The sequence below is a fragment of the Diospyros lotus genome, chromosome 6 (assembly GCF_014633365.1).
Source record: "Diospyros lotus cultivar Yz01 chromosome 6, ASM1463336v1, whole genome shotgun sequence".
Lineage (NCBI taxonomy): Eukaryota > Viridiplantae > Streptophyta > Magnoliopsida > Ericales > Ebenaceae > Diospyros > Diospyros lotus.
Window position 1 is genome coordinate 963,793 of NC_068343.1, and position 14,794 is coordinate 978,586.

At 35.7% G+C, this 14,794-nt stretch overlaps 2 protein-coding genes across 3 annotated transcripts; one reads left to right on the forward strand and one right to left on the reverse strand.

Annotated features, from left to right (window-relative positions):
• Nucleotides 1-607: 607 nt before the first annotated feature.
• LOC127804670 (uncharacterized) lies at nt 608-3,173 on the reverse strand. Its single transcript, XM_052341590.1, has 4 exons — nt 2,864-3,173; nt 2,473-2,616; nt 2,137-2,342; nt 608-976 (listed from the first exon to the last, which is right to left on the reverse strand). The coding sequence occupies exons 1-4, from the start codon at nt 3,109-3,111 to the stop codon at nt 813-815; spliced, it is 762 nt and encodes a 253-aa protein (XP_052197550.1). The 5' UTR covers nt 3,112-3,173; the 3' UTR covers nt 608-812.
• A 47-nt stretch (nt 3,174-3,220) lies between these two features.
• On the forward strand, nt 3,221-13,310 carry LOC127804667 (COP9 signalosome complex subunit 3). 2 transcript variants are annotated; one of them, XM_052341586.1, is made up of 11 exons: nt 3,268-3,566; nt 4,875-4,990; nt 5,088-5,334; nt 9,170-9,227; nt 9,326-9,415; nt 9,932-9,997; nt 11,770-11,859; nt 12,075-12,233; nt 12,326-12,447; nt 12,773-12,845; nt 12,939-13,310. In XM_052341586.1, exons 1-11 carry the CDS (start codon nt 3,370-3,372, stop codon nt 13,005-13,007), a joined length of 1,287 nt encoding a protein of 428 aa, XP_052197546.1. In that variant the 5' UTR covers nt 3,268-3,369; the 3' UTR covers nt 13,008-13,310. The 2 variants fall into 2 exon arrangements, with proteins under 2 accessions (XP_052197547.1, XP_052197546.1); XM_052341587.1 differs by lacking the exons at nt 12,773-12,845; nt 12,939-13,310 and adding an exon at nt 12,521-12,709 and having other exon boundaries at nt 3,221-3,566.
• Nucleotides 13,311-14,794: the final 1,484 nt, after the last annotated feature.

Consider the following 14,794-nt stretch of genomic DNA (forward strand, 5'->3'; position numbering starts at 1 on the left):
TATTTTTTAACTCATATATTTTTAACTCAATTTAAATTTTTTTTTTTACGTTAAGGTATAGAAGTTAATTTGATTAAAAAATATAGATATAGAGATATAATGTAATTAAAATAATAAAAAATTTAAATTATTAAAAAAAAATTAAAGTTCATAATTGTAATTGAAATAATAAAAAAATACATAATTATACAAAAAAAATATATAAAAATACAGAGACAAAAATATAACGATAAATGTCATGGCATAAGTATTTCCACCTTAGAGAGGATTTTCTGGGAGACGAAAATTTCCCATGACTCAAGACAAAGGAGTGGCATAGTGTCAATTCTTTTCTAAGCTTATATTGGAATAGAAAACATAAAACAATATAGTACTTCTGAAATGTTAATTGTACATTTATTTGTGACATTCATGTATTGATGTGTTAAATTTTTTATTACACCGATATAAATGCACAACACATCAAAACATGGATTTCACTTAAAGTGTCACAAATGATACAACCATGCTTCATTCATACCTCGATCTCTCCCTAAAGCTGTAAAAATGGGGTAAAAACTAGAAAAAATGAAGAAATGAAGGGGGATATGAACATGAACACTAGAAATTCTCACTGTCATCGCTCAATTTCTGGCATATAATTAAGTGATACCACACATCATTTCAACAGTTGAAAAAGTAAGAAAAGATGCTGAAGAAGCCATAAGAGCCATACACATTGGCCACTGCAAACAGAAAACTTACCTGTGCGTTGACCTAAAGCAAACAAAAGGGGGAAGAGAAGTTAAAAAATCAAACTTAAACCCTAAACCCTAATCACTCGATGATCCATCGTCTTCGTCATCTTCATGGTCTTTCACAACCTTCTCTATAAGCCTCTGCCGAACTCCATCTAAGACAGCTTTTCTTGATGGCTCGCTTCCAGCTTGTCCATCATTTAGGACGGGATCAGATTGACAGAGAACAAACGCAACACCTAGCAGTTCCAAAATGTCTAATAAGTGAAACATATTACTGAGTTATTAAATCAGAGTATAAATTAGCAGTAAATGGGGGTCTCAACCGCTTGATAACAAATACCAACAAGCAACCCAACTTCATGATCTTCGCATAGAACCTAGAGGGCCAGACATTAAATCATCCCCGCGCCCCACTATAGCTCAGATGAATGATGAATGTAGGCTATACTATGAAGAAGAAAAGGAAGAAACTGAAAAGCCACCACTAGCCCAAAAAGAACTTTTTGCATTCACAAGCATGTCTTGCATTTATGTTAGATACCCTTTTTATTTTATTACTATACTGTTATTATCCTAATTTCCCAACAAATTGTCAAAGTTCACTTGAGAAAGAACTTATATCACACAGTTACAGGACCCAATAATGGGCTGCTAACTCAATATCCAAATGTTAACCAACTGTGCAATACACAATGTTGCAAAGATTTACTGTAAAACACATCTTACAAGGTAAGCCATCTGGAAATCGTGTCAGGTGAATGCTTGTACAAAAATACAGATGGTCATACAATTACAAGTTAAAGCTTCCCCAGTATAAACAGCACCAAAAAATAAAAAAATAAAAAACAAAAACAAAACTCCACAAGGAGTTCCATTTACCAGAGATTTATGACAGCAGAATCCTAGATGAATGAAAAACAATAAAATTGACATTCTCACAGAAATGTTACATATAATTTTAGAACAAAAATGCTATTTGGACACAGTTCTGACACTTTTGGTGACACTCAGACATTGATATGTTGTACATTTTCATTGATGTGACACAAAATATGATACATCAATGCATGAATGTCACTAAAAGTGTCATAATTGAGTGTCCAAATAACATTTCTGATTTTAGAATGCTGTGGCAATGGGATTTTAGTAATTAAAATTACCTAGGACAATCTTCGCTTTAAGGTGAAAGGCCCACATGCAACCACAATAGAAATTCTATATGAAGTTACTCTTAGTAAATTGTTACCTTATCTACATGCATTTTGCAAATATTTAAAGTTTAATTAGTCAGAGAAACGAGCCATTTTCAAAAATATAACAACTAAATGGCACATCCAGAGGGCAGAAGATAAATGATAAACATCATTTCAGATTGAAAATATGACCATAAAGGTACCTTCAGGAGTACACCTCCGGCCAAAAGAATGTAAACCCACGTAATTTGCCTTAACAGCACCATTATTGTACACCAAAAGAGTTGGAAGATTGCGATCAGGGTAGTTAGGAATGCAATCAGTAGATATTATCTTAACAAATTTGGTTGCAGGATATCTTGTTGCCAATTCTTCCAAACACTGCAGAAGAATCCCACATTCTGGGTACCTATAGAAATCAAAACATTGATCAATACACGCATCAGCAAACATTTCCAACCATCTACACATCCAGAGAGTCTGGATATCCACAGGTAGCACAACAATGGAAGTATCAGATCAAGAACTTAAAATCTTACCCATCCTTGAACAAAATCACTACGACCCAAACATCTGGCGGAGCTTGAGAAACCTCACGCACAAAATCTGATCCCGAAATTGGAATCACTGATCCGTATCTCCGAACCTTAGCTGCTTCTCTCATCTCCGCCAACCTCTTCTTCCTTCAATTACGCACACCAACAATCAAAAGAAGAACGAATTCAGTCTACAATGGAACATAACCATCAGGTCAACTACAAATTCTTGATTCAGCTTCCAGAATAGAGAGAGGGAAAACAAAAAGGCGTCGATTAATGCCTAAATTAATATCTATTGCTCGAAACTATACAAACTAGCTCTAATTTAGCCAGGAAACTGGACGGTTTGAGTTTCTCTATTTCTAGGTTATTAAGATGGACAAAAATCTACCGGTATTCATGAAGGAAGCGATCGTCGTCGAGATCAGGGTCATCTTCGAGATCTTCGAGCTGATCCTCGGTCTTACTGTCGATCCAATCTTTGTCTTTAGGAACGGAATCATGGTCTTCGGCTGGAGTGAAGGCAGGAGGCTTGAATGCAGGAGGTTTCGCCGGGAGGTTCCCTAGTTTTCTCTGAATATCGTCCCACTGCGTTGACGCTCCTTCCACGTCCTTGTACACGAAGTGATAATCCGCCATTAGATCAACCCTCTCTCTCTCTCTGTTTCTACGTTCTGCTTCGATGAGCTTCTGAGAGATAACAGTGGTTCTGGGAGGAAGATTGGAGAAGGTCATGGGCCCGGAGAACAGGCCCATTATTGCTGGGCCCATTCCGATCGACTCGGCCCACTCCATCCCCCAAATCCAAACGTAGCCTTACTCGGTGGGTGAACTGATCGCCATTGATTTCGAGCATCAGAATCGATCGCTTGGTAAACCGGAAAGGAGGAAACACTGATGAACCTGAACATGAACTCCATGGACTCTCTGGTCGCTCAAATCCAAGGGCTATCAGGCAGTGTCGAAGACCTCTCGCACCTTCATAATCTCCTCAAGCAATCTGAGGAACTTCTTCAGTCCGAATCGACTCGCTTGGCTGTTTTGCTTGCAGAGCTTGACGCTTCCAAACATTCTCTCGGTTACCTCTACATCCTGTAAGCCTCCTCACTCACATATATGAGTATGCGTGTGCGTGAAATAATATTGCAATATGTTTGCGAATTTGTATACGGGTTGTTTCTACTGTCTGTGTGTTTAGTTTTGAGGAAATTTCGAATGCTTTTTTACTGATGTAGACACGATCACTTAGGGTTAGGGCTCGGTGTCCACTGGAATTCGGTTTGGCATTTGTATGAATGGGATGTTAGGGTTTACGGGTGCAGTGGCATTTGAATCCATCTGGATTCTCGTGTGCAGTTGCGTCTGTTTTTCGTTCTGCTATTTTATGGTCAATGTGAGTTGTTGGTTATGTTAGTAGAGGATGAGTTTTCAAGGTGGGTTTCAGTCCAGTTGAGCAGTGCCATTAGTTAGAAAGATCGAGACAGGATTGGAAGTTAGGGAGGAGTGAAAGCTGTAAATTTCTTGACTCGTCCCCTTTGAATTTTGGAAAATACTGGCAAAAGGAGAATGGCTTGAAGGTGTAGCCAGTTGATTAAACTGTGATTTGAATTAAAAGGACCCTCAATGTTTCCTTCATTGCCATATCCATTTGTTTAGTCTTTAGAAATTCTCTTGTTCTTGTGTGTTTATTGTCCAGAGGGTTTGAACCAATTTTTGGATTTTGTGGAGATTTTTCTGTAATTGTAGTTTAATATGTATAGTATTTTGCTTCTGTCCAATCCTCTTCTTATGTGCATGGGTGGTAGGTCATCTCTCTTTTAAACATCGCAACAACTCTCAATAATATAATCATCAAAAGATATGGGTTGTTCTTGAATTGGGGCTGCGATAGATTGCTGAGTGTAATCCTCCAAGAGACTCATTTCAGAAGCAGAGATCGTGAGAACTGTTCTGTGTTCCAATCCATTTATGGGAATGGTTCATCCATGAATCCCGGATAAGGGTTGTTGAAGGCTGCCGGTTCACTCCAGTGATATTCCAGCTACATGAGCGGAAAAAGTGAAAACAACATGAAAATTGTGAAAACATCCTTTTGGAGTTTTGAAAAATTTTTAGAAAGAGAATTTTTGAAAACTAAAATGAGAAACAACACCCCATTTTCTATTTTCATTATCATAATAGAGAAAACAAAAACTGAAAATGAAAATCCTTTTGAATGAGCCTTTGTATTGCAGTTTCAAAATCTTGTGCCCCAGTTCACTAAAAAATGTTGCTTTAACAAAGTTGATAGAAATGATGATTGTTTCATGATCCTAGCATGGCATTGCAATATTGCATTGTTCAAAACTAACTTTTTCTAATATTTTATTTTTTATAATATGTTCTGTGGCATCTTTCCACAGGGAGGCATGGACGTCTGCACCAATTTCAAAAGAGCAACCTAATGAATTGATTCTGTCCATTGCTGGATTCATTGATGATTGTGCTGCAGCACAGATCCGTTTGGCACCTGATAAATGTATCAATCTTTACAAATATATCAATGTGATTTCTATGTATTGTAACAAAAGTATCCACATTTACCATTTGGCATTTTGGTTTTGTTGATTTTTCAGTTGCATCTGTTTGCAAGAGGTTCAAGGATCAAGTTATGCTGCTTGAAGCTCCTATTCGGGGCGTAGCTCCTCTGCTGAAAGCTCTTAGGAAACTTCAATCCTCGTCTGAACATTTGACTACATTGCATCCTGATTTTCTTCTCCTCTGTTTATTAGCAAAATGTTATAAAGCTGGTTTATCCATTTTGGAGGATGATATATTTGACATTGAACAGCCAAGGGACTTTTTTCTCTATTGCTATTATGGGTGAGTTGCTTTTGCTTGTTGCTGGTTTATTCATTTTAATTGGTGCTTGCTTTTTATGGGAACAATTGATGTACTTTTCCTGGAGACTTTTGCATTTAACTTGTCACTTTATTTTCCTTTTAAAGGCTTTAATCTAAGTTCAAGCAAGGAAACTGTCACAACCCTAGGGTTTGAATAGGAATTTGAAGAAGAAAGAACAGCATCGGAGGGAGAAAACAGAACGGAGAGAGGGAGAATTTGAGAAGAGAAGAGAAGGGTTTGGATGAAGAGAGAGAGAGAGAGAAATGATGGTGAGGGGATAGACTGATTTCATTCAATTCATTGATAGCCCTTACTCTCTAACCTTCAGTCTATTTATAGGCTATTTACAACCATTCATCTATCAACCAACTAACAACTCATGTATCACTACACACTAAGAAAGATACAAACAATTACAACTAATGCCCTTGGGGTCATGACATTTCCCCGCTCCTTGAGAGAGTTCTTGCCCCCAAGAACTTGCAGTTGTTGACCCTATTCTTCATTCAATTCCAGCCTTCACAATTTGAATTCTTCTTTGCCTTTTCTTATTCTTTTCTCTTACTTGCCTTGGCTTCTTTTTCTTTCTCCTTCTTGGCTTTATCTGATGAATGAGAAAGGACACAACATCTCATCGTTTAGCAGTATTTCAAGCTCTTTTGAAGTATCGCCTTCATTTCCCTCTACTAAAATTAGCACCAACTCCTCTACCTCTTCACCGGCTAAGAAATCTCCAACAATATCCTTTCTCGAGTTCACAACATCTTCTACTTACTCATCTTCCATAGAGATCTCCTCAATAGGATTATCTTGTACTTTCCGAATTTCCTGATCTATTGTGGGAAATTCATCAACTTCTTGCTATAAACTAGGGGTAGCCATAGAATCACCTTTGTTCGGCTGGCTGCTCTTAAGAAAACTTTTAAGCGACAACCCATGCTTTTTGCAAGTGGCTTCCAATGCCAATTCTTGCAGTCTCGTCTTTTTCGCTGCTTGTTCCACTGTAGTAGGACATAACATATTCACCATAAGCCTTAGTGTATTATGAAGACCATCGAACTCCTCGTTGTAACTCTCGTCTCCAACTTGATTTTCTTGGTCGACTTAATCAAAAATTCATCAAACTTACTTGATAGACCTTTCAATTTGCTATCAATACTATTCCCAGTATTTGCAATTCCTGTATCCATATTCTCAGTTCAAATCCTTGTAAATTTGCCTTCGAAATAACAATCTGTCACTCGCCTTGAGCAATATCAACTCCCAATTGCCACGAGCTTTGCTTGAATCAAATACTGAAATTGCCAAACTCTTAGCCGAGAAGCATCACTCTTGAACTTCAATCAATATTTCTTCTTGAAGCTACCCCCACTTCGCGCCTTCCTTCCTGCTGGAATCTCAGCTTCAATTGCTGGGGTTCCACGCTTGCCCACACTTGTTTTGTTGCCCGGAGTCACCCAAGCCTAGAATCCTTGCTCTGAATTTCAATCAAGAAGAAATGAGAGCAAGGAAAAAGAATTGAGAATTCTTGGAATTGCGCTTTCTATTTCAATCTTGGAATTTGCCGATACCCGACAGAAGTTAACAACGGTAAGAGGAATCGAAAGCCTAGAACTACTCATCCACCTCCTACCACCCAATCGGTTTTGCAATCTTGGAATTTTTCCCCTTGTAATTTTGCCGAGACCTCACAAAAATTAAGGAATCGAAAGCCAATAATTGCTTCGTCTTTCAATTCTGACTCCAGATTGCCTTACTTTACCCCATGCCAGACTTAATCAGCTCTAGACACCTTCACTTTCAGCCGAGAATTGATTTACTCTTTCCTAGTCATGATCGACCTTTAGAATTGGGTTGGAAATAATCGTCTATTAAGCCGCAAATCACTATCGGAATTTGTTGGAATTCACCTGATGCGTTGCTGCATAGAATACAGGAATCACCACCAAAAATTACACCAAGGAATTCAAGATCGCGCTAGCTTGCTTCCACGTTGTGCCTTCACTCACCCAATCACCGTCCAATGGGTCGAAAGCCCCCAACTCTGATGAAATTAATTGTTCTAGAGTCACCGAACTTGCTGCTTCTTGAATTATCTCCAGCGACCCGTTCAATTCCACCCCAAACTGAATTCGCTATGACCTGGGTCTGCTGCTGAATTTTGTCACCGAAATCGTCAGACACACTCATGGAATTAGTTGGATCCACAGCCAAGAAACTGTTGGCTCTAATACCATTTGTCACAACCCTAGGGTTTGAATAGGAATTTGAAGAAGAAATAACAGAATTGGAGGGAGAAAACAAAATGGATAGAGGAAGAATTTGAGAAGAGAAGAGAAGGGTTTGGATGAAGAGAAAGAGAAATGATAGTGAGGGGATAGACTGATTTCATTCAATTCATTGATAGCCCTTACTCTCTAACCTACAATCTATTTATAGGTTGTTTACAACCATTCATCTATCAACCAACTAACAACTCAAGTATCACTACACACTAAGGAAGATACAAACAATTACAACTAATGCCCTTGGAGTCATGATAGAAACATGATGGCATTGGTAGTGATTTTAATGAAGAGAAGTGAAACATCATATAATAAAGTCTAAATATAGAAATATTAACGGAAGAGAAACATTTAGGTTTTCAGAGACACATCACAATAGTCTTAAGCATCTTTTGGGTGTAAATGTAATAGTTAGTGTATTTGGGGGAAAAGTTATTTTGTTATGATGGAAACTTAAGCACAATGGATTCTCCTGTGAGAAGAGTAGATTGAATTGAAAGAAATTGGTAGCAAAAAAGGTAGAGGAAGTTCAAGAAAGAGTTTTGGTGGGAAACTTTTAGCCATATGCTGCAGCATGTAGCGCGTGTGTAAAGAAAACACACAAAGAAACTCTTGAAACAATAAGTTTCAAATACCCTTGAGAGAATAAACTTCAACAACCAAAGCCGGACTCTCAACTAGGCGCAAGAACCGAAGCTGCTTGCTGGAAAAAACCAAACTAGTTTGCTAGAATTTATTTAATAATAAAACTTATTGCAACCCCTAGCTTTTAGGTATATTTATAAAGTTTGGCTAATCCATCTAATACTTGTAAATAAAATCCAACTAGAATCCTAATAGAAATAAAACCCTAAAAAACATGAAATAGAATTAATATTCTAAAACATATGAAGTATTAAAATACTATTTCGCTACTGTTCCGGTTTGGTCAGGTCGGCCTTGGGTCAGGTCTTGATTGGTGATCACATCACCATGACTTGGTTTATTATGGGCTTATAGAAAATATGGTCATAGACAGAAATAGTTAGAGAGTTATAATCCATGTAGCCGAACTTACCTAGTGAGAATACGACTTGGTGTGAGGTAGTTATTGTTGTAGAAACTTCTAGCATGAAAACACAATGCATTGATAGTGCCTTCAATGCAGAGAAGTGAAAGATCATATACTAAAGTGTAAATGGAGAAATATTATCAGCAAAAATACATGTTAAGGTTTCCAAAAACACATCATGATAAAACAATTGGTTTATTAATGTAGTAAAAGTTAGGACTTTTTCATTTAAGTTGTACTTTTTCATTTAAGTTGTACTTTTTGAGTCAGCATTGATAGGAATCAGACCCGATATTTTTTAGTTAAATAATCTATATGCTAATTAGTGTGGGCCCCAGGGAGGTGTTGCTGGGTAAGAGTCGTCCTGTTGATGCTCATCTTGCTTACTCAAGTGAAGTATAAGAAGCTTTGTATTTGTAAAACTTTGAGATTATTAGCTTCCATAAGGTAAATAGCATGATTCTTGGCATCTTGACAGGGGAATGATTTGCGTAGGACAGAAGCATTACCGCAAGGCATTGGAGCTTCTGCACAATGTGTGTTGGCCTTTTCTACTTCATTCATGTTATATTTATATTTTTTGAGCTTGTGATAATTGAACTACAATATCATCCTTATGGCTTGCTGGTATCAGGTTGTAACTGCTCCAATGTCTACTGTCAATGCTATAGCTGTTGAAGCATACAAAAAGTACATTCTTGTTTCACTTATTCACCCTGGACAGGTTGGCTTCGTTGTTCTCCTTATTCCTTACATTTAATTTTCATGGGTCTATAGAACAACTAGAAAGTTTGTGAAGAAGTTGCTAATGAATTAGGGATTTAGTTGTTCTTTTTGTTATAGATGAGCCTTTTTGAGGGTTATGTGCTACTATGCCAATAAAAAGCTACAGTGCCAAATCTATTTCATGGAAATTACAGTGGAACGGAGTTGCTAACTTTTCAACCTATTAACATCTCACCTTGTTGAGGGTTATTTCCCCACAATTTCTTTCAACATTATCATTGTCATTCTTTAGAAGCTTCTCGTTTCTAGAGTTTTGAACAAAACAAGTTCATTCATGGATGTTACTGGTGACTTTACTCCACCTAGATGAGTTTTTACTCGGAAAATTCTGACTTAACAAGTTCCTATCTGGAAATTTATGTTTATTCTGTAATTTCACTTCTTCAATTGGTTTATCAAAAGAAAAACTTGAATAGTAGAGTTCATTATTAACTTGATTTCTTTATGATGGCAGTTCTCAACCAGTTTCCCAAAGTACACTTCCTCAGTGGCTCAGAGGAATTTAAAGAGCTTTTGTCAGGTAACTAGTGCTATATAAGGGTGTTTTTGATACCATTGAAAATGTCCCATCCAAAGAATTGAATTCCATGTTTGTTATTTGACACACTATTTTTCATGGAATTGAATTTCATGGTATAACTATTAAAGTATCATTTAGCCTCTTTTCCATGGAAAATTCCATCTAGTGGGGGGTGATTTTTGTTTTCCATGCAAGTTGGAAAATGTTTTCTTTTCCAACTAAATGCTATCAAACCACCAGAACCTAGACATTTTAGATTCAACTTTTTTAACTGGAGGCTTGTTTTGTTAGAAGCTACACACTGGCAGATGCAATTCGTTGAGAGTTATTTATGATTTGTCTATCATGGAAATTCCTCCTTTGTAATGGTTGGATTTCAGTTCCAATTTTAGAAGCTACAACTTGAAACAGTTCACTTGAGGATTAGCATTCTTGATGGATGGTCAGATATTTATGAGTGGTTCACATGCCAAACCAAAGTTCAAGCTATTTGAAATAAATTTATGAGCAAAATATTTGTTAGAATTGGGAGCACTGGCAGTCTGTTAAATTACCCAAGAAGCCAAAAAATCACTAACTCTCACCCTCAATAACTGGCCGATACAACATATAACATAAACCGAAAATAAAGAACAGAAACAGAATTGAAAATATCAAAGTTAAGAACAATCAAACCACACAATAGGCACCGAGATTTATCCTGGTTTGAATTGATAGAATCAGTCATACATCCAGCTGCTTTCAGAGAGAGCAACCCACTAGAACTTGATGAAAAACAGTACAAGAATCACACTCGCACAATCCCTGTTCCCTCATTGATACACAAGAACTCTCACTACAAGATTACAAGGCTATCTTTCTAGGCTTTCTCTTACAATACAGCTCTCGGAAACTATCAATGAGAATGATCAATCACAAGTGTCCGACATAATACCCCATGCCTCTTATTTATAGACACAAGGGTGTGAGTTACAAGAGGGATGATATAATCGGGACATTTCCCTAACTACCCCTCACTTAATATAATATATACAGTTAGCCTAATTTCCCTAATGGCCACTGTCACACATAATCCTCAAAAGGATGTCTGAGTCCTTCTAAACTTTCCAGCCACTCAATGCAAAACTTGAATAACAATATTCTATTTAAAATTAAATTCAAATAATGAAAACTGTTTCCCTCTTGAAGAGAATGATTAGGAAAGCAGCTTGGTAGGACCAATTTTAGTGCCCTAGAGTAACCCATGGTCTGTGGTCACAGCTCCTTTTCAGTTGTTTTTACGGGTTTGGTTGATTGATTTATGATCATGTATCTTTCCACGCCCTGTATATGTTTAGTGGGACTATAAGAGAAACCAAATTAGTTGAACTCGTGTTTGTATTCAGATAATTAAAAGCTTGTTTGAGCTTGGATCATTATTTGTACTAGCAGTTTATGATCAGCTTGAGTAAATCAGGTTTGAGATTGGCTCAAAAGATTGATAAACCGAGCTTCAACAACAATTGAAGCTTGTTAAGTATCAAATCAAGGCTGAAAGACCTAGTACTTGCTGCAACTTTGTTTATAACCATATACCTAAAAGTATAGTACTCACTCACATAATGGGCAGGGTAAATTTTTGTGTTTCTTCTCCTGATGTCTGTATGGTCATTAAATAAATCTCCACTCTCCCATTTATGCATCTGTTTCTTTTTTGGGTCAACTTTCTTGTATATGTTCATCATAAAGGCCATGTGAAAGTTTGGTTTTGTTTCTTGTTCTCCCCTGGGCAGCCCTACATTGAGCTGGCAAATTGTTATGGCAACGGAAAAGTTTCAGAACTTGAGGCATATGTCCAGGCTAACAGGGGAAAGTTTGAAATTGTAAGTCTCCATGGTCTGCTTCAGTTTTCTCTGTCAATATTTTGAGCAAACTTGCCGGGAAAATATATATATATATATATATCTCTCTTTTGAGAGGAAGCCTAAGACAGAACAGACTGGGTTTGGTGCTTGTTCATTTTATCTCATTAATCTATCTCTTTCACAATCCCTAGTGATCTGAGTGGGTTTGGTTTTTCTTTTCCCCTTTATCCAAGGACCACAATCTTGGATTGGTCATGCAGGTTGTGTCATCCATGTATAAGCGAAATATCCAGAGATTGACTCAGACGTACTTGACTCTGTCCCTCCAAGACATAGCCAATACAGTGCAGCTGAATAGCCCTAAGGAGGCCGAAATGCATGTACTTCAAATGGTAATGATTCTGTCTTTAAAAAACACTTTCTGTGGGTCCCTATATGGCTGCAAAACTTGTTCTTTTAGACACTTATATGTGCTTTCTTTTAGATCCAAGATGGCGAGATATACGCAACAATAAATCAGAAGGATGGAATGGTCAGATTCCTTGAGGATCCTGAGCAATATAAAACCTGTGAGATGATCGAGCGGATTGACTCATCAATCAAGAGGTATGCATTTGAGAAATTTCTATTTTTTCAACTTCTGAGTAAGAGGGTAGCTAACATGGAACAAGGAGCTCAGGCTCCCTGAAACCTAGGAACCTCATGGGGCTGCTGATTTCTAACTGCACTGTGGAGATCACCAACTGGATTTCACTTTGCGATACTTCAAAAGGAAAAGAACACAAATCACACCTGTTATGTCTGCGAACTAAACAAACCTTTTTGTAACAAATTCCCCTCCTATTGATGTGTTTCTCTTACACTCTTGTCTCTGTAAACTACCCCCAAAAGCAGCAGAATGATAAGTTTCCCATCCTGGTTGGTTTCGCAGGATAATGGCACTGTCAACAAAGCTTAGTACCATGGAAGAGCTCATCTCATGTGACCCCCAGTACTTGGCAAAGGTGAGAACAGGATCTTTTTCTCTGAAAATTTTTGTTGATCCAATAAGTAGGCTCTGGTAACTAATTGCTTTTCATCTTCTTACTACTTGGAAGGCTGGGAAAGAGCGCCAAAGATTTGACTTTGATGACTTTGACAGTGTACCCCAAAAATTCAACTTATGATCAGCTTGTATCTGGCAAGTGATGGTAAATGGAGAGAGAGTACCAAGTGCATTAGTCAGAAGCTGGTTGCATCCTGGGATTGGCAGAAATCTTCAATTGCTCTTGCCCTGTATGAGCATGATTTTCGTTTTCTTGTTTATAGTTTTTTCAATTTAAAAAAAAAATCTCATCAGATTGATATGTTTGTTAAATTTTTGAAATTTTAAGTCTTGTTTCTGGATGTTTCCTTTTTCAAAATATATGGTGTATTATTTTGGATGGATGATAGCTTTATGGGTATCTTTGATATGTGCTTCTGTGACTTGGGCTATTTGTACTTGCACTCAGGACTGGTTTACTTTTAGTATTTTATGTCAATTTCTTTTTTTTTTATTTTTGTATTTTCACTTCTTTTTTTTGTGAAACCACTCAAAATTTTCATTTCATTGTTTCAATTATATTTATGAATTTATATTTTTTAATTAATTTAATCTTTATACTTTTTTTTCATGTGGTAACTCAATTTTTTCATTAATTCAATTATATTTTTAAATTTATATTTTTAAGTTAATTTAATTTTTATATTTTGAAGTAAATAAATATAATGCGTGTTTTATTATTTTATTTTATTTATATTTATATATATATATTAAATTAATTCAAAAATATAGATTTATGAGTATAAGTAAAATAATAAAAAAATTGAGTGATTATATAAAAATATTATAAAAATATAAATTTGAACTAATATCTTAATTCCATTTGGTTTATTTTTAATCATATTTTTTACCCAATAGAAAAAGTTATTTTCGTTGGGCTAGAATTACTAAAAATAAATCATAAAAGTTGTACACAAAAAAATCTAAATAATAAGGTGTTTATTGAATAATAATTTTAATTATTTATAATTTAATTAATTAATATTTCAAAGCCAAACGTAATTTATAAGTTAAATTATATTAATTTTTATTTTTATTACAATTTAATATATATATTTAAATTTTTATCAAAATTTCTTATTTTAATCGCGACATTTATATTAATTTTAACTTTAAATAATTTTTTTAAATTTATATTGGTATAAATTATTGATAAAAAATTTTAAAAAATGTTAAATTATAAGCCATCCTCAACATGAAAGGAAAATGCTTGCCATGCCAAAATTCGAGGAGGTAATTGCTAAAATTTCGCTCCAATGAAACTCTTTATCTATTTTGTTTCTCGTTAAAATTTTGTCAAATCTCAAATTACTCGCTAGAATTGTTAAGTTTTAAATCAGTCCCTGTTATTTTTGTCTCAATGAATATCTCTCATGAATATGGAATATAGTCAATAATGGTTGGTAGCGAAATTGAGTTATAAGCAAAGGTGAGTTACAAACACCAAATTCAGTAACAACAGTAATGACGAGCAGAACGATGGTCAAATCTAGTGTTGGTGACGAGTAGAATGTCGTCATCTTCAAGCTAAACAAGGAGTAGATCAAGGAAGATTGAGCGGGATGAGGAGCGTTCTCTTTGAGAATTTTTTGGGGAAATTTTGTGAAATTTTTTGGGGATTTAGTTATTGATTTGTGTATTTAATTATTGATTTTGTATATGTATATATTTGATTATTTTGTATATTTGATTATTGATTTTGTGTATGTATAAAAATTATAAATAAAATAAAATATAATTAATTAATTTTTTTTAAAATAAATAAATAAAATAGAAAGGAGAACGGAGAGTGTGAATTGGAACACGTATAATTTTTTAGGTAAAGTAAAAATAGAAAATGATTTGTTTATAATATAATATAGAGTGAGA

Bases quoted from the DNA above. Each gene is read 5' to 3' on its own strand.
- LOC127804670 (XM_052341590.1), bottom strand. From the start codon at position 3,111: ATGGCGGATTATCACTTCGTGTACAAGGACGTGGAAGGAGCGTCAACG. The intron at 2,617-2,863 runs GTAGATTTTTGT...GCGTAATTGAAG, and splicing joins CGCTTCCTTCATGAATACCG to GAAGAAGAGGTTGGCGGAGA. The intron at 2,343-2,472 runs GTAAGATTTTAA...TGATTTCTATAG, and splicing joins GTGATTTTGTTCAAGGATGG to GTACCCAGAATGTGGGATTC.
- LOC127804667 (XM_052341586.1), top strand. From the start codon at position 3,370: ATGAACCTGAACATGAACTCCATGGACTCTCTGGTCGCTCAAATCCAA. The intron at 4,991-5,087 runs GTATCAATCTTT...TTGATTTTTCAG, and splicing joins CCGTTTGGCACCTGATAAAT to TTGCATCTGTTTGCAAGAGG. The intron at 12,448-12,772 runs GTATGCATTTGA...TTGGTTTCGCAG, and splicing joins ATTGACTCATCAATCAAGAG to GATAATGGCACTGTCAACAA.